Source organism: Miniopterus natalensis, chromosome X (assembly GCF_054644295.1).
Source record: "Miniopterus natalensis isolate mMinNat1 chromosome X, mMinNat1.hap1, whole genome shotgun sequence".
Lineage (NCBI taxonomy): Eukaryota > Metazoa > Chordata > Mammalia > Chiroptera > Miniopteridae > Miniopterus > Miniopterus natalensis.
Genome location: NC_142103.1, coordinates 67863545 through 67881930, shown reverse-complemented (window position 1 = coordinate 67881930; position 18386 = coordinate 67863545). Strand labels below are relative to the sequence as shown.

Below are 18386 nucleotides of genomic sequence, written 5' to 3'. Positions count from 1 at the left end.
CCACTTCCTCTCCTCCAAGTCATTCTCCTGGCCTTCGGCCCATCCACATTGACCCACTCTGGTGCTTCTCCACCTCCCCCTGCAGCGTTGGGTGTGGGAGTCTGAGAGCTCCAAGTTGACTGCTATTCACCACCATGCACTTTTCCTGCCCTTTCCCCAGGAAATCTGTTGCATTTGTCACTCTTCATAGGCCACCTTACACAAAACCAATTTGTGGATCCTGGTTGCCTCTTAACAGAATCTAAATATCTTAACACAGCATTCCAGACCTCACCCACCCTTCTGGCATCCTGGATGAAGTTTGGTGCCCCCCTTGATAAGATTTTGGCTGGCACAAGGAGGATGCCCCATATGGACTTGGTGAGAGCATCCAGACCCGGGCTCCAGCCCCCAACCTCAGTCACCCAGCATCCTGCTGTTGCCCCTCTTGCACTTCCACCACTTGCCTTTCTCACACCTTTTCCTGTTTGGAGTCAAAGTGGTCTTTCTTCTTAGGAGTCTGTTTCCTCTTCAAAAGCTAGGCCTGCCAGTCACTCAAGAGGTGTCAGAAGTATTGTCCCAGAGCTTTCTCTGACCCCTGCCCTGACCCTGGCCTGGAGCATCTGGAAGTCGCCTTTATTGCCCCCTGGGGGCTTGAGGGACAGCAGAGAGGTGCTTTCCTCCCTCCCTCCCTCCCTCCCTCCCTCCCTCCCTCCCTCCCTCCTGCCACTTCTTGAGGTCAGGCTTTCTTCTCCCTTCTTTGTTGATTTTCCTCAACCTATTCTGTAAAACACAGGCTCTTTGGGCCCCTTTCTTTCCTTACTTGTCTCCACTCCCAAGCCCCCCACCCCCTTCCTCCTTTTTAGGCCTGAATAACATTCAGGGGTCAGTAGGCTCTGAAACCCATACCAATAAGATTTCGACAAGAGTTCTCTACATATGTGTGCACACAGAAATAGGCATGAGGATTCATCCCCTGCAGATACAGACAGACACACAAGAAGACAGGCGCATGCTTCTGAGTGCAGCACCCTCCCAGGGAAGACACATACAAATGTGCTCCTGCATGCACACATAAATACTAATGTGCACATTTGGTTACATGCAGATCCACACCCACGCTCATGCCCATAGGCACCTTGCTGGCACATCGAGTCACTCATGGGAACAACATGCACAGACAAAGCAGCCTGTGGCATGCCCAGGGGGACTGATTGGGGCAACAAGTTGGTGATGGAGAGGCAGCTGATGGGAAAGGCAAATGTAGAATAGGAAGGGAATGAAAAGCAACCTGGAGGTCCAGCTATTGCTTAGTCTCGAAGTTGTGGCGGGTGGAGGGAAGGATGGGGGAGTTGGCCATGAGGGTTGGGCTGGGGGCGGGGCCAAGAGCCCTGGCTCGCCCAGATGTTAGTAACTAACAACTCTCCGTTTTTCTCTCCTCCCTCACCTTTCCTTTCCCTCCTCCCGTCTCCTAGTGCCCCCCACCCTCAGCTTCCACTCCAAGCCGTCCATCAATCCCCTTCCCACCCCGCCGGAGCCTGAGTCCGGCAGGTTGTGCCGCGCCGAGCCGCCGGCGCCGCCGGGAAGATGGCCGTGGCGCTGTGGTACTTGTGGCCTCTCCTGTGCAGCCCCTGCCTGCTCATCCAGATCCCCGAGGAATGTGAGTAGCTGGAGGGAGCCTTGGCGCCTCCCTTCACCGCCACGCTTTACTCCTCTTTATCTTCTAACTCTTCACCTTCTCCGAGTTTCGGACCCTTAACCGTTTTCCCCCTCACTCCTCCTTTCTTGGGCACGGAGTGGGCAGGAGGTACCCAGGACACTGGGTACCTTTAGAGAGAACAGGATGGAAGGCGCGGGGTGTCAGCACCATGGACAGGAAACAGTGACGCGGGCGAGCCGGGGAAATTTCAGCACCACGGACAGAGGGCTTGGCCCTGGACCCGCCTCCTTGGGCCTCTCTGTGCTTTTCTTCGGTCCGCCCCACCTCTCCAAAACCCCTCCCCCAGAGGCGTGATGGGCGGGAAAATGGGGTTGTCCCCAGTGCTCAGCTAGCTTGTGCAAAGGCCTGGATTCAAGTCTTGATCCAACTCTGACTTAGGTAATCTCATTTTGGGCCCATGTAGCCCTATGAACTGAGACAGGAAAAGATACCTTGCAAAGGCCAGCAGGCTTCTGGATCCAACAATTTAATGCGTAGTTATTTGGTGGGTCTGGGAGGTGGACCTGCTGGAGCATTACATTTGCGGGGGATCACAGGTAGGTGCGGGGGTGTTTGGGATTGTAACTAGAGGATTGTGACTGAACATGATTATTCGTTTATGCTTGTGAGTTGGACAGTCTGAATATTTGTATCTGTGGATGTGCGCGCCTATGATTGACTTAGTGTGGTCCCTGAGAGTGATTCCTGAGTGTAATTTTGATTTCCTATATGGATAAGTTTGTGAGTCACCAGAACTGTTACTTATTGGTCAGGTTTGTGAAGGTCTATAGGTATTTGACTGTTAACATTTGATTGTAGTGGGTTGTGTGTGCATGTGAGTGGGGCTGCATGTGAGTACCTGTTTGTGCTAGGGGGAGTATATTACTGTGATGGTCTTTTCTCCTGAGTGTGAGCAGGAGATGTAAGCACTGCTCTAAATGACTGTTAGGGTTCAGTGAGGGGCATTTCACAGGGTAGCATTTGTGTATCCTGAGCCTGCTCCTTCCATAGCTCCAATCCCTTCCCCCCTCACTTTGCCACCTTTGTCTCTGGGCCTGGACCTGGAGGAGGCCAGTGTCCCAGAGAAATGAGCTGGGAGCTAGGAGTAAGAAAGACTGTCTATGCCAGGAATGGGACAGGGGCCAAAGGAGGTGGACTTAGAAGGCACCTGGCATTGGGGGTCAGCAAGGGTTTAGAGGAGGTGGAAAGTAGCTGACATAACAAAGGTCGGGGATGCCCCCATAGATACATACATGGAGGTCCATGCAGTCATGCCTATGCAGACTCCTCCAGCTACATATGCACATGGACATACACATGGGTAGACATAGACAAGCCACCTGTACCTAGCCAGGCACAGAGATACAGAAGGGGCAGAGACCCTGAGAGGACACATAGGAGGCACACGGACATGAATACATGTGCACACACACAAGAGTGAAGGGTTTAGACACAAAAGAACAGTCATCCACACAGGCAGGTTTTCAATACAAAATTGTACACTGAATGCAAGTATGCACACACAGCCTTCAGATGCACCCTGGCAAGACACACCCCTATAATACAAATACACTGGTGGATGCTCACAAACATACTGCAGTCCACCCCGGGACATCCACACATGTGCCGGTGTCATACTTTTGCACATTCACACACATATACTCATCCTCCTTCCCTCTCCATCTCCTCTCAGTTGCTTTTCAGGCATTACCCTGGGTATCAGCTCTCCCTGCTACCACACGGGCTGGGCCATCTGGCCAGGTACATCTGTGTATGGAGAGGCAGGGAGAATTTGGAGAAAGGCAGGAGCCAGGAAAGAGAAGTAGGCCAAAGACCATGGCAGTTCCAAGGCTGCCCTGGCCACTGGCCTGGACTTGGTATTAACCTAGATACAATATGGCCTCCAGCTCAAGCTCGCTCCCCAGCCAATCCAGGCCCCTTTGTCTCTTCCTGCTTTCTCCACCCAGTCACTTTTCCCTATCCTGTAGTCCCCGTCATCGTCTCTTGTTCTTGGGCTGCCTGCACTGGCTCCTCCCCAGCTCTGGGCTCTCTCTGCAGGGTCCCTGGGGAGCTCCCTCCACTCTCATGGGGACCCTCACACTGAGGTCTTCTGCAGACACAAAGCTTTCAGAAGCAGCCAACGGCTCCCTTCCCAGCCCTACCTGCCCTCCCTCTCCTCCCTTTTTACAGCCACCCTGACCAGTGCTGGGCTGAGTCCTGCTCCTAGGCAGTGGCTCTGGCCTCAGCCCCAGGGAGCTTGGTGGCAGACTGGGAGGAAGGAAGGGGAGAAAACGAGCACTGTGTCAGCCCTGCAGGCGATGGAAACTCAGATACAGCAGGGCCTCTGGGAGGGTTTCACAGGGAGGAGGCTGCTGGGCTCTGAAGGCTGGGCCTGGGTAATTGAAAACATTGAGCCCTGCTAATTGGATTAGGAGGGAAGTGGGCTGGAGCAGGGGAGGGTGCATTGGCTGTGGGCTGTCTGCCTCCCAGCCTTCCTAAGCATCCTGGGTGGGGTCAGTTCTGCAGGCCTTGCCAGGGAGATGCAAGCGTCTATCCAAAGGGCACTCCTTGTTAAAGGCACACATTTCTCTCTCCCAGCCCTTTGACACCCAGGCCTGACTCCCCCTGGGCATTGCCCTACCCCTGAACTGATGATCTGGGCTTTGTCCTGTCCTGGGTCTTGACTTGCCACAGCTTCAACCCGGCATGTGCCTCCCCTGCAAGTTACACCGCAATGGCCTCCTCTCCCACCCCGCCCTTCCCCAGGGGGTCTACTTCTTCCCTGCTGGGGCTGTGTGTCAGCATTTCTCTCCACTTTCTCCCTTGCTGCCTGGATTTCTCAGATGAAGGACACCACGGTAAGTTGGGGGAGGGTGAGAGTGTTTTCTAGGAGGCCAGGGAGAGAGGGAAAGAGGAATGTCAGCATGTTCCACTCTCCTTCCTCCTCTCCCTGTGTGCCATGTGTCCTGTGCTGGCTCCTGTCTTTTCTGGCTCTTGGGTCCTTGTCCCGCTGTCTCAGGTTGGAGGCCCACCTCTCTCTCACCTGTGTGGGCTGTCTTTGTTTTGTCACTGTCCTGGCCTGGCTTTTCTCCATCACTCTTGCTGTTTTTTCTGGTGCTCTGTTCTCTCTGATCCCCTCTCTCCCTGTGAGGGGTTTGCCCTTCTTGGTTTCTGTGTCCTTGGTTTTGTTGTCTCTTTTTTTCCTTCCATACTCTTTGCTTCTCTCTTTGGCTTCATCTCTCTTTTAAGCATTTTTCTTTGTAACTTTTGTTGTTGTTTTCTCTCTGTTCTGTCCCTTTCTACATTTATTCTGTGTCCCTTTCTCTCTTTTCATATCCCACATGCCTATAGCTAAGCTAATTGGTCTCTCTAGCTTTTAGCTTGTTCTAACTCTTTGCCCACCCCCATGGCCCTGGGGCCTCCAGGGGTTCCAGACCAAGTTTGTCTCATGATGGGATGGGGGTTGAGGCCATGATGTCATCCTCACCACCACTCTTTCCATCCTGTCCCCAGTGATGGAACCACCTGTCATCACAGAACAGTCTCCACAGCGCCTGGTTGTCTTCCCCACAGATGACATTAGCCTAAAGTGTGAGGCCAGTGGCAAACCCGAAGTACAGTGAGTGACCTTCACCCTCTAAGCCCTGTTGTTGACCATTGACCTCAACTTCTAGTCCTCAGCCCTCCTAGGCCTCCCAATTTATGAGCCCAGAAGCCCTAGATCTCCCTCATCACCCTTGGTCTTGACCCATCCCAGCCTATCCCGGGGGCCCCTGGCTGCTACTGCCCTTGTCTCCTGATCCAGGTTCCAGGGCCTCAGTCCTCCGAGCCCTTTTCTGCCCACAGGTTCCGCTGGACTCGGGATGGCATCCACTTCAAACCCAAGGAGGAGCTGGGTGTGACCGTGCACCAAGCACCCCATTCTGGCTCCTTCACCATTACCGGCAACAACAGCAACTTTGCCCAGAGGTTCCAGGGCACCTATCGTTGCTTTGCCAGCAATAAGCTGGGCACCGCCATGTCCCATGAGATCCAGCTCATGGCTGAGGGTGCGAGGCACTGCAGGGGTGGGGGAAAGGCCTAGGACACATGAGACGGTCCCTGATCCGGTCTCAGGGACCTTGTGTGGGAGCTTGTGGGCTCAGGCTTGTTGGCTGACAGAGTGGGTGGAGGGTTGATTCTTTGCGTGCATTGTCCCTCCTTCTGGCCTGCCCTGTCTCTGTCTGGAGTCATTGCCTGGGCTTGGGCTTCGGTCCCCCCTTCATCTCTGCAGTCCCATTTCTTTTTCTGCCACTCTTGGGTCATCTCTCTCCACTTCCCCCACCACTCTGCTTCCCCTCTTCTCTCTCTCCTGCTTCTTCTCCCCACCTCCAACCTGGCGTTTCTGGCTCTGCTTTTATCTGTGTCGCCTTTTCCCTGGGGTTTTCCCTCTGCATTCCATCCTCCCTGAGCTTTCTGCCTCCCAAGCTTGCTTCTCCTCTCTCTGCCCCTCTGGTTACCTTGGGAACCGTTGCCATGGTTTCTGTGTCAGGATGATGGAAGGGTCTGTGATTCCCGCATCCCTCCACAGCTCCCTTCCCCCACTGCTGCACCTCAGCCTCCCCCCACCCATCCTTGTCCTGTCCTGGGGTTGGGAGCTGAGAATTGTGGAGGGTTAACCCTTTACAGCCATCCAGACTGCCCATCCTCTCCTGCATGGAGTGCCAGTCTCAGCCCTGAGCCCAGAAAGGACCCAAAGTCTCTACCTCCCTTTATGTGACCTTCCTCATGGTCTGGCCCTCTTACTCCCTCAGCCATCCCTCCACCTTTCCCCTGTCCTGACCTGCCTTAACCAAGAAGAGAGTTGGGACCCATCGTGCCAGCTTCTCTGTCCCTTCTAGGTGCTCCCAAGTGGCCAAAGGAGACAGTAAAACCTGTCGAGGTAGAAGAAGGGGAGTCAGTGATTCTGCCTTGCCACCCTCCACCCAGTGCAGAGCCACTCCGGATCTATTGGATGAACAGCAGTGGGTGCCCACAAGGAGCTGCTACCTGGGGTGGGGGTGCCAGTGGGCATGTCTTCCTGGATGGGGGGTCCTGACCTTTGCTTCCTTGACCCCCACTCCCACAGAGATCTTGCACATCAAACAGGATGAGCGGGTGACAATGGGCCAGAATGGCAACCTCTACTTTGCAAATGTGCTCACCTCGGACAACCACTCAGACTACATATGCCATGCCCACTTCCCTGGCACTCGGACAATCATTCAAAAGGAACCCATTGACCTCCGGGTCAAAACCAGTGAGTCCCAAAGTTTCTGACATACCCCCACTCCTCTTTCACCTCAGGCTTGGCCCATTCCTTAGATCAGAGGATCTCTCTCTTCCTCGAAGACAGCTTGGCTCCCACCTCAACCTTTCCCAAACCCCTTCTTAGGTGGTAAAAGCAGAGGTGGTCCCTCCCTTTAGCAAAGGAGGAAAATGAGACCCCAAGGGCTCATTCGGGTGTCGAAAGTCACTCTCTCCCTTGCTCCTCACAGCCAACAGCATGATCGACAGGAAGCCACGCTTGCTCTTCCCTACCAACGCCAGCAGCCACGTGGTGGCCTTGCAGTGGCAGCCATTGAGCCTAGAGTGCATCGCTGAGGGCTTGTGAGTCTAGGAGCTCTGGGTGGGGTCGGGCAAAGTTTCTGCTGAGGAACAGGGCTCAACAGCCCTGTCTTCTCTCCCTTCTACTCTCTTCCTTGGCCTCCTTGCACTGTGGCCCTGGGCAGCCCCACGCCCACCATCAAGTGGCTGCGCCCAAGTGGCCCCATGCCAGCCGACCGAGTCACCTACCAGAACCACAACAAGACTCTGCATCTGCGGAACGTGAGTGAGGAGGACGATGGCGAGTACCGTTGCCTGGCTGAGAACTCACTGGGCAGTGACCGGCACACCTACTACGTCACTGTGGAAGGTATGGTGCCTCTGCCAGGCTGGACCCCTGCCCAATTGCAAGGCTCCCAAGAATGACCTCTGGGGCTCTGGTGGGGTAGCTCAGTTGGTTAGAGCATCATCTTGATACACCAAGGTTTCAGGTTGGATCCCCAGTCTGGGCACATACAAGAATCAACCAATGAATGCGTAAATAAGTGGAACAAATCGATGTTTCTCTCTTTTGCTTTCTCTCAAATAAATTTTAGAAAGAAAGAATCAGAAAATCTTTAAAAAAAAAAAAAAAGGCCCCTGGGGATTAACGACATTCACGACATTCACGATGCCCATTGTCACTTGGGGGGGGGGGAAGCAGAGGGATCTGGGCCAGGGGAAGAGCTGGCTACAGGCTGTGGGTTCAGGGCAGCTCTCCCCTTCCTTGCAGCTGCCCCTTACTGGCTACACAAGCCCCAGAGCCGTTTGTATGGACCAGGGGAGACTGCTCGCTTGGACTGCCAAGTGCAGGGCAGGCCTGAACCAGAGGTCACCTGGAGAGTCAACGGGATCCCTGTGGAGGGTGAGAGGGCCTCAGACAGGGGCAGGGAGCATGGGGAGCCCTGGGGAACAGGAAAGGAAGAGGAAGGTGAGGAGGGGCCTCAGCGTGACTCACTCCTCTGCCTTGGCCTGTGGACCCACCTGCCGCATGCACAGAGCTGACCAAGGACCAGAAGTACCGGATCCAGCACGGAACCCTGATCCTGAGCAACGTGCAGCCCAGTGACACAATGGTGACCCAATGCGAGGCCCGCAACCGGCATGGGCTCTTGCTGGCTAATGCCTACATCTATGTTGTCCGTGAGTGCCAACAACCTAGGCCGACCTGCCCTCCCCTCTGTGCCTCACGACCCCCAGTCTGTCTCTGCAGCCCACCAGGCCAACTCAGCCAGCAGCTGGTTTGTCTACCATGGCTGCCTTTCTTATCTCCGGGCCCCTTCACCCTTTCTCTCTCTCTTATCCTCACAATAGCAGGGCAGGGGTGTGGAGGAAGGGCAGGTGAAAGAGCAGCCTTTTAGAGAGTGGTCTGGCTCACCTCATTTCATCCTGGCCAGGATATGCCAAGGCCAGCATGGTGGCTCCTCTCTTGGGGCCTCAGGGAAGATGGGGGCTGGGCCAGGAAGGCATTCAGGAAGAAGTAGACTGTCAGTGGGGCCTCGACATTGGTAAAATTTGGGTGGCTGGGATAGGGAGGCACATTCGAGGCAGAGAGAGGCTCAGTCTGGTGGGGGCCTGAGCTGGGCACAGGAAAGCCTGATGAGTACGGCTCCCTTGCCCAGCCTTGAATCTGCCCTCCTGCTCTGTCTCCCATGACTCCTCTTCCTCCAGAGCTGCCGGCCAAAATCCTGACCCCAGACAATGAGACCTATTTGGCAGTCGAGGGCAGCACTGCCTACCTTCTGTGTAAAGCTTTTGGAGCCCCTGTGCCCAGTGTCCAGTGGTAAGTCCCTCTACCCCTGCTGGGATGGTCTAAACCTTTTTCTGGCCTAGGAAGCCAGGGGGCAGAGGAGCAGTTCGGGGAGACTGAACCAGGCCCACCCTGCTTGTGCTAGGCTGGACAAGGAAGGGAAGACCGTGCTTCAGGACGAGCGCTTCTTCCCCTACGCCAACGGGACCCTGGGCATTCGAGACCTCCAGGCCAACGACACAGGATACTATTTCTGCCAGGCTGCCAATGACCAAAACAATGTCACCATTGTGGCGAACCTGCAAGTCAAAGGTCAGGTGACCCCATGTGATTAGCACCTCCAGAAGGGATGATAGGGTCTCTGGAGGACACCAGAGTGACCCTCCCTTCCCATCATTGCCCTTAGATGCCACTCAGATCACACAGGGGCCCCAGAACACAATCAAGAAGAAAGGCTCCAGAGTGACATTCACCTGCCAGGCCTCCTTTGACCCCTCCTTGCAGCACAACATCGCCTGGCGCAGAGATGGTCGCAACCTCCAGGAGCTTGGGGACAGTGACAAGTGCGGGCTCAGTGGAAGGGGGCAGTGTGGGAAAAGCAGAATGTCCAGACCTGGCCTCATCCATGGGCGGAGCGCCCCTGCTTTGAGGGAGAAGGTTCTGGCAGGAGAGGGAGGGAAAGGGAGCAGAGCACAGATGGTAGAAAGTGGTGGCTCCACCGGGAGCATAAGGACAAGCATTCCCTCCCCTTCCTGCCAGGTACTTCATAGAGAATGGGCACTTGGTCATCTACAGCCTGGACTACAGTGACCAGGGCAACTACAGCTGTGTGGCCAGCACAAAGCTGGATGTTGTGGAAAGCAAGGCAGAGCTCCAGGTGGTGGGTGAGTCATAGGGTGGTAACAGGCTTGTGGCCTGGAGGCATGGGGAGCAACTGGCCTTGGAGCACAGAGGTCCAGGTTCACATTACAGGACCCTTTGAGCTGGGGGTTGGGTCTTTTGGCTCAAACAAGTTGCCAGAGAACCCACCCTCCATGGCCCTCAGGGAGCCCTGGGCCCGTGCCTCAGCTGGAGCTGTCCGATCGTCACCTGCTGAAGCAGAGCCAGGTGCGCCTGTCTTGGAGCCCCGCTGATGACCACAACGCCCCCATTGAGAGTAAGAGGCTTGAGCATGATGCCACTCACCTCCTCCACTGCCACCCTCGCTAGCCCTCCCTCCTCCAGGGACCTTGGCTCCATGAATGCCACCTAGCTGGGGCTCATGGTTCCTCATGCAAGTTCAAGAATACTAGTTGCCTGGGGCACTCCCTCCTTCTGGGAGAGCCAGACTTAGACCCACATTACCCCTCCCCCATGCCACACACAGATAACTCCATTTCCGATTCACTTCTTTTTGCAGAGTATGACATTGAATTTGAAGACAAGGAGATGGCTCCTGAGAAATGGTACAGTCTGGGCAAGGTGCCTGGGAATCAGACCTCTACCACCCTCAAGCTGTCACCTTATGTCCACTACACCTTTAGAGTTACTGCCATCAACAAATATGGCCCTGGGGAGCCTAGCCCCGCTTCTGAGACTGTGGTCACACCTGAAGCAGGTGAGATACCTGGGAGGGGTCTCAGACACCAGGGTCCCCGGGCTCTGCAAGGAGGGCCTGCAGAGGTAACTGTGCCCAAGCTCCTCTGCTTTCAGGTTTCCAGAGGGAGCTGGGGGTAGGGTTCCCTTGGGGCTATTGGCTCCTGCTTTCCAGGGCCAGAATGGGCGATTTCTTCTTTGGTCCTCAGACCTTCACTGCCTAAGCAGGAGCCCACAGCATTGATATGTTAACAACACGTTACTTTCCAGCCCCAGAGAAGAACCCCGTGGAAGTGAAAGGGGAAGGGAACGAGACCAACAATATGGTCATCACTTGGAAGGTGAGGGCACCTGGGCTGAGCTCCCCCTGGACATCATGCCAGGACCCACATGTTTGCTGATCCCCCTGGCTGTGCTAAGGACCAGAGGATGACTGGGGATGTGAGGCTGGGTGGAGGTAGGTCACAGGATGGGACTACTCTTGGCTGACCAGCTCCTCTTCTGCTTGCCCCCTGCAGCCACTCAGGTGGATGGACTGGAATGCCCCGCAGGTTCAGTACCGTGTGCAGTGGCGCCCTCAGGGGACACAAGGGGCCTGGCAGGAACAGATCGTGATCGACCCCTTCTTGGTGGTGTCCAACACCTCCACCTTTGTGCCCTATGAGATCAAGGTCCAAGCCATCAACAGCCAGGGCAAGGGCCCCGAGCCCCAGGTCACCATTGGCTACTCTGGGGAAGACTGTGAGTAGCAGGGTGGAGCCCCTGTGCACTTTCACAGCCCACCCCCTGCACTGCACACCCAGCCCTTGCCTCTCAATAGTGCATTTCTTGGGAGTAAGAATATTGCCTTACATAACCAAAGTGCCATTATGAAAGTTCAGAGAGTTACCATCGATACATTTCTCTAGTTGGCAGTCGATATTCCAATTATATCAGTCAGTGCTGTCTTTCCCCCCAGTCCAGGGTCCAGTCCAGGATCCCACATCGGGTCTAGTTGTCCTGCTGCTTTCTTTCCCTTGAATCTGGAACATTATCAGATGTTCATTTTGATCACCTGGTCAAGATCTTCTCTGGTTACTCTTCCCTGTAGTTGCTATTTTCTGCCTTGCAACTAATAAACAGTCTGTAAGCAGAGACCCTGAGGCCATGCGAATGCCTTGCCCCTCAAACTGCCTGCTCCCCATAGAGTATCCAAATCCATCTTCCCCTGAGGAAGGGTTCTGGGCTGGCCTCAGGATGCCACAGGCCCTCATCTGTGTTACACTGTTTCCAGATCCCCAGGCAAGACCTAAGCTGGAAGACATCAAAATCCTCAACTCGAGCACTGTGCTAGTCAAGTGGTGGCCTGTGGATCCAGCCCAGGTCAACGGCCACCTCCGCGGATACAATGTAAGGGTCCAAGGTGTGGGAGGTGGGGCGATCCCAGGGTGAGGCGTAAAGCCACTAAAAGTGAGAGAAGATTGGAGGTAGGCCTCTGCCACCTGCCAGCTGCTCTTCTGGAAGTCCTTGGGTTGTGAGGAAAGTGGGTAGCATGTACCTGGGAGTCGCTGCTGGATGCCTTCTGCCTCTACGGGGTCTCTTGTCCATCTGCAGGTGACGTACTGGTGGGAGGGCAGTCAAAGGAAGCATAGCAAAAGGCACGTCCACAAAAGCCACGTGGTGGTGCCTGCCAACACCACCAGCACCATCTTGGGAGGCCTGCGGCCCTATAGCTCCTATCATCTGGAGGTGCAGGCTTTTAACAGCCGGGGACTGGGGCCTGCCAGTGAAACGACCTTCAGCACCCCAGAGGGAGGTGAGATTTACACTCTGTGCCCCTGTCCCAGCCCCTCCTTTCTGTCCCAGGGTGAGCCTGGGTGAGTACCTGCTGCTTGTCTCTGTGCCTTGCAGTGCCCGGCCACCCTGAGGCATTGCACCTGGAGTGCCAGTCCGACACCAGCCTGCTGCTGCACTGGCAACCTCCGCTCAGCCACAATGGCGTGCTCACTGGCTTTGTGCTCTCCTACCACCCATGTACGTATGTGGTGGGCCCAGAGCCCCAGCCCAGCCTGAGTGGGAACTGGAGGGGAGCTGGAACATGGGTAGAGCTGTCTGTCAAAGATCACTGCCTCCTTGCCTGTCCTTGCAGTGGACGACGGGGGCAAGGAGCAGTTGTCTTTCAACCTCTCAGACCCTGAGCTACGGACGTACAACCTGACCAACCTTAGCCCCCACCTGCAGTACCGCTTCCGGCTGCAGGCCACCACGAAAGAAGGCCCTGGCGAGGCCATTGTACGTAAAGGAGGCACCATGGCCTTATCTGGTAAGGTTGAAGAGCTGAGGAGGCCCTGCCAGGCAGCCAGGCCCAAGAGGGCAAACCTTAAGCTGCCTCGATGTCCCACACCCTTCTCTCGCTCCTCAGGGACCCCGGATTTTGGCAACATCTCGGCCATGGCCGGCGAGAATTACAGCGTGGTCTCCTGGGTCCCCAAAGAGGGCCAGTGCAACTTCGGTTTCCAGATCTGGTTCAAACCCCGGGGGGGTGAGCACAAATGGTTCCTCTTGAGGGGAAGGGGCTCTGGGCCCAGAGGGGCTGAGGGCAGTTTGGAGCCAGGGTGCAGCCTGGCACTCCCACTCATCTCTGCTGCCCTCTCGCCCCTGCAGATGAGAAGGTGGACACTTACATCCCGCCACAGTATGTCAGCTACAACCAGAGGTCCTACACGCAGTGGGACTTGCAGCCTGATACTGACTACGAGATCCACCTGCTCAAGGAGATGGTGCTCCTGCACCAAATGGCTGTGAAAACCAATGGCACTGGTAAGGCCCCAGGGAGCTGGGGGCACTGCCCAGTTAGCTTCCTTCTGTCCCAGGTTTAGCCACCTCCAACCTAGGCCACCTCCCAGAATCTCGGTTCCATGACGGAGAAATCCAGGCCCCTGAAATGGCCCCTTTTAGTACCCTTCTATTTTTTTTATTTTTTAAAATTTATCTTTATTTTTGAAAGTATTACAGACATCCCCCCCCCCCCCCCCCGCATCACCTCTCCCCAGTATCCTTCTCTTTTAACTGTTTCTAAGGCAGTCATTTTCTCAGGAGGTTTTCCCCCCTGACCCCTGCTCTCCAGAGAGTCCCCCTTCTGGTATATCAGTTACACACAGCACTCAGCCCCAGGTCATCACCCTCCCAACACGGCCCCCTGGTGTCTATGGGCCAGGCTTGCCACTGCCCCTGACCATTGCTTGAAGGCAGAGGGGTTGTGACAAAAGTAAGGTCCCCGCACAAGGCCATGAAGCTGGGGACATGGGCTTGGGCTGAGGCTCTGTCTCAGCCGGGACCGGGCTCTCCCCATCAGGCCGTGTGAGGCTCCCTTCCCCTGGCTTTGCCACTGAGGGCTGGTTCATCGGCTTCGTCAGCGCCATCATTCTCTTGCTCCTCATCTTGCTCATCCTCTGTTTTATCAAGCGCAGCAAGGGTGGCAAGTACTCAGGTAAACCTGACCCCAGTCCACCCTACGTCCCTTCCACAAGTCCTCTTCGGTCCCTGAGCCCCCGACAGGCGGCACGGGCATGCTGGGGCAGGCAGAGGCCCAGAGCCAATGGCAGCCAGCCCCGTGGGAGGTGAGCGGTACACCCTCCAATGTTTCCTGGCTTCTGAGAGCTGCCAGGCCAGTGCTGGGGGAGCTCAGAGCACAGAGAGGGGGAGCCTCACCTGTCCTGCCTGGAGATGGGGCCCAGTACCCAGGGATAGGTGGGGCCGGAGAAGTCAGCTCCCCTCTGTGTGTCTTCAGTAAAGGACAAGGAGGACACCCAGGCGGACTCCGAGGCCCGGCCGATGAAGGATGAGACCTTTGGCGAGTACAGGTGAGCTGGGGGTGGGAGTTTTGCCGACCAACTGCCCAGCACCACCCTTGCTTTCATATCTGACTCTGTCTCTCTCTCTTCTCTGTGCTGCTGGGTGACATCAGGTCCCTGGAGAGGTAAGGCAGGGGTGATGGGAAGATAGTCAGACCCCGATCTCAGAGGCCTTGGCTTGCCAGGCTCTGTGCTCCCCCAGCCTTCTGATCTGGCAGCTCCCTGTTTCAGGCACAAGCCAACACCTCCAACTCCTCTTCTGCTCACTGACACCCAGCTTCTAGACCTGCCTGTCACTTTCCCAACTCCCCCACTCTGGGCTCTGCAAGGGCTAACAGCTGGACAGGTGCCTCCTTGCTCCCTCATATCTGCCAGGGTTCTGGGTATGCTCAAGCCTTGCCCTTCTGGTGGTGTGCGTGCCACTTGCCCTCCAGATGTGTGTTAAGGATGAGAACCTCTTCTCCACTGCATTCAGAGTAAATGGAAGACAGATAGGACCTGGGCCACTGGAGCCCCACCATGTCTCCCAGCCAGGCTTCCTCCATCAGGCTAGTACCTGCCAGCTCTTGCTGGGCCCCACTGGGCAGCCTCCCACTCCCTCTCGCCCTCTGCCCCTGCAGCGACAACGAAGAGAAGGCCTTTGGCAGCAGCCAGCCATCTCTCAATGGAGACATCAAGCCTCTGGGCAGTGACGACAGCCTGGCTGACTATGGGGGCAGTGTGGACGTCCAGTTCAACGAGGATGGCTCTTTCATTGGCCAGTACAGCGGCAAGAAGGAGAAGGAGGCAGCAGGAGGCAACGACAGCTCAGGGGCAGCCTCCCCCATCAACCCTGCAGGGACCCTGGAGTAGTGGGGTTCAGCCAGGCAAGGCAGGCAGGGTGCAACCCAGCCCTAGGCCACAGGGGAGTCCAAGGCCAGGACCCCCAGCCCAATGCCTATTTTGGGTCCGTGACCTTGGGACTGAGGTCCTTCTCTGTCACCACTAGGCCTCGCCCCACCCTCTGGCCTTGGGCCTATAGGAGGCTTGAGTTGGGAGCAGAAGAGAGGAGCCCACTGCCTAATCCCCTTCTGACTACCCGCACCCCACTTTATTGCCAAAACCCAGCTGCACCTCTTGTTGGGCACACGCTGCTTTGCTCCAGCTTGGGAGCCAGCTGATCACTCACACATCAGGAGCCTTCAGGTGCTGCCTTGCCAGCCTTTGAGCAGACAGACCAAGGTGGTTGGGGAGGGGAAGTGGGGATGGCCCCAGAGGGGTCTCCCAGATGCTGCCTAGTGGGATCTCCTCAGGACCAAGATTGACACCATCCCCAGCCACTCCTTGGCCAGCCTGACTGGGACTGAGGATAGAATTCGGTGTCCCCACCATCTGCTCCCTTTTCTTTGCCATCTCTGCTCCAACCAGGATGGAGGCTGGGTAAGCTGGCTATGGGTGCAGAGGAGGCCATCTGGAGAGCTCAGAGTCCGCACTCGCCAGTATCGCCCTCCTCCCACTGCCCACCCCACCCTGTGGCTGGCTTTCAGGAGCTCCATACACACGCTGCCTTCAGTACCCACCAGACAACATCCAAGTGGCCTCCATCACTGCCAGGGTGCGGGGCAGGCACACCTCCCCACTTTCCATGTACCCCGCCTCTCCCAGCCGCTACCACACTAGGACCCCTTAGCAGCCCACTCTCCCCAGTCTGAACAGTTTCCTTCCTCAGCCTTCCCCTCTGCCCACCTTGGAAATGTAAATACACCGTGACTTTGAAAGTTCCTACCCTGCCCTTTCCCCATATGCCACTAGTGTGTAGGCAGATGTCTGAGTCTCTAGGTGGTTTCTAGGTTTTATAGCAATTAGCTTTGATGATCCCATCCCAGGAAAAATAAAAACAGACAAAAAAAAAAAAAAAAAAAAAGGAAAGATGGGTCCTCCCAGCCCTGCTGTGCTCTTGCCGGCAGCCCCCATCTCCCTGCCTTTGCTTGATCTGTTGAGCCCTTTACAAAAAACAAAAAAGTATATATATGTATATAAATATCAGAATTATAACAGGCAAATAAAAACCTGGAAACGAAGAGGAACTGTTGTCATTTTACTGAGCAAGACTTCTCTACCATCTCCCTCACTGCCTGCAGTAGGTCAACTCCTTCGACCTCCCCTTCCAGGCCTTGCTACCTGCTCCTCCTGCTCCTGTTGGCCTCCAAGGCAGCTCTGGGCTATCCCCACCATTGGACCCCTTCATTCCTGCAACAGGGCAGGCACAGGAGCAGAGTGTGGCCGGGTCTCGGGAGCCTCTTCCTTGTCTAATGTGACATAACCAACCTGCGTGCCTGCCTGGCTCCTGGCTTCAGCACCCTGATGGAGTAGACCTCCCTCGGTGCCCAGCCCTTGAAACCAGTACATACTTTAAATGAATGACCACACATAAACCTCAAGTGGACCCACAGGGACAACCAGCTTGCCTTGGGAACTTCTGAGTCAGTTTGTTACTTGGCTCTCCCAGGTGAGGGCCCTCACCTTTCTCCTACCCCTGGCCTCTGCAGGTCTTTGATTCATCTTCAACTGAGTGAGTAGAAAACATGAGAAGAAAAATTCTTTCCCCAACGTCATCTATCCCTGAAGCCCTGTCCCAAACCCTCTGTCTTCTCCTGGCCCCAGGGGGCGAACCCCAGTCCATTGAGGTCAGCCTTCCACCTGGGCACCAGGTCCCACTCAAGGATTGCTTTGTTGTGTCTTCCTTCTCTATTCCATACCTCTCATTTTTCTGTACCTATTGGGCATCCCATGGGCAAACAAACGTGCTGTAATAGCTTCTATCGCTAAAAACACTCCCTTACCGCATGCCCTTCCAGCTCTTGCCCCATTTCCACAAACCCCCCTCAAGACTCGTCTGCACTCATCATCCCAGCTGAATTTCCACCCTTAGCAGCATCCGCTTGTCCCCAATATAGGTCGCCTTGTTCTTACATAACAATAACTGAAGCTAACCCTGGCTGGCTACCTCAGTTGCTTGGAGCTTTGTCCCTATATGCCAAAGTTGCCTGCTGGGTTTCATCCCTGGTCAGGGCGCATACCAGAAGCAACAAATGAATGCATAAATATGTGGAAGGACAAATCAATGTTTGTTCCTCTTTCCTCTCTGAAATCAATTTTTTTAAAGGCAGTGGATATATGCAGTCTTTTTTCGGAGCTGGGGGAGAGGGTATATGCCCTAGGAGGAGAGTTGGGCCAGAGAGTGGCTGTGCCAGTTATGTTACTATGGCTGTCTCTTGCTGGCCTCTGCTTCATTACACCTGAGTGGGGGCTCTGCAAACCGCATTCCTGCTCTGCCTGCCAGCTCCAAGTTAGGCTTTGCTAACAGAATGTGGTGGAGGGAGACTGCAAGTCTGAAGGAGGGCGGAGGGACGTGCTCTTTCCTGTCAGCATCACCCTCGCAGCAAGCATCTCATTTCCATGGCACTAGCTGAATCCAATTATCGGATTTCCCAACACTTACAAAAGCAGCTTTGTTGCATCCAGCTGAGACACCAGCACCAGGCAACCAGTGTCCCTCCTTAGAGGTCTGGGTCCCAGGCCCACGGGACCCTCTTCTGAGCTCAGAGACCCCAGCACTAAGCTCTGTCCCCCTCAGGCTGAGTTTCTCCTGGGAGGTTGCTAAATTTGAGGAGCTGCGGCCGCTTCCTTTTGTTGCAGCCTTAGGTGGGAGGCTGCTGCAACAAAAGACCACAAACCACGTGCCTTACACAACAGAAATGTATTGCCTCCCAGTTCTAGAGTCCAGAAGTCCAAGATCAAGGCGTCCACAAGGTTGTGACCCCTCTGAAGGTGCTAGGGAAGGATGTCATCATTTCTGCTTCCTGAAAGGATCCAGACTGATGGAGAAACTGGTAATAGCAGTGGTATCAGGAATAATATTCTGAAAGAGACGCTTTGGAGATTGGTTTGTCTTCCTCTTCGGGCT

The 18386-nt window shown here is 55.4% G+C and overlaps 1 protein-coding gene across 1 annotated transcript; it reads left to right on the top strand.

The window, feature by feature from the left end:
* The first annotated feature begins 1532 nt into the window (after nucleotides 1-1532).
* L1CAM (L1 cell adhesion molecule) lies at nucleotides 1533-15292 on the top strand. Its single transcript, XM_016215129.2, has 26 exons — nucleotides 1533-1639; nucleotides 5192-5297; nucleotides 5525-5727; nucleotides 6559-6681; nucleotides 6786-6956; nucleotides 7195-7306; nucleotides 7429-7613; nucleotides 8016-8147; nucleotides 8282-8425; nucleotides 8954-9065; nucleotides 9178-9344; nucleotides 9439-9595; nucleotides 9792-9916; nucleotides 10078-10188; nucleotides 10432-10629; nucleotides 10878-10948; nucleotides 11126-11348; nucleotides 11881-11996; nucleotides 12201-12402; nucleotides 12498-12620; nucleotides 12736-12909; nucleotides 13009-13128; nucleotides 13251-13406; nucleotides 13942-14076; nucleotides 14377-14449; nucleotides 15061-15292. Exons 1-26 carry the CDS (start codon nucleotides 1567-1569, stop codon nucleotides 15290-15292), a joined length of 3744 nt encoding a protein of 1247 aa, XP_016070615.2. The 5' UTR covers nucleotides 1533-1566.
* Nucleotides 15293-18386: the final 3094 nt, after the last annotated feature.

Excerpts from the sequence above, each read along its gene's own strand:
- L1CAM (XM_016215129.2), top strand. The coding sequence starts at position 1,567 with ATGGCCGTGGCGCTGTGGTACTTGTGGCCTCTCCTGTGCAGCCCCTGC. Across the intron at positions 5,728-6,558 it reads GATCCAGCTCATGGCTGAGG|GTGCTCCCAAGTGGCCAAAG; the intron begins GTGCGAGGCACT and ends TGTCCCTTCTAG. Across the intron at positions 9,596-9,791 it reads GAGCTTGGGGACAGTGACAA|GTACTTCATAGAGAATGGGC; the intron begins GTGCGGGCTCAG and ends CCTTCCTGCCAG.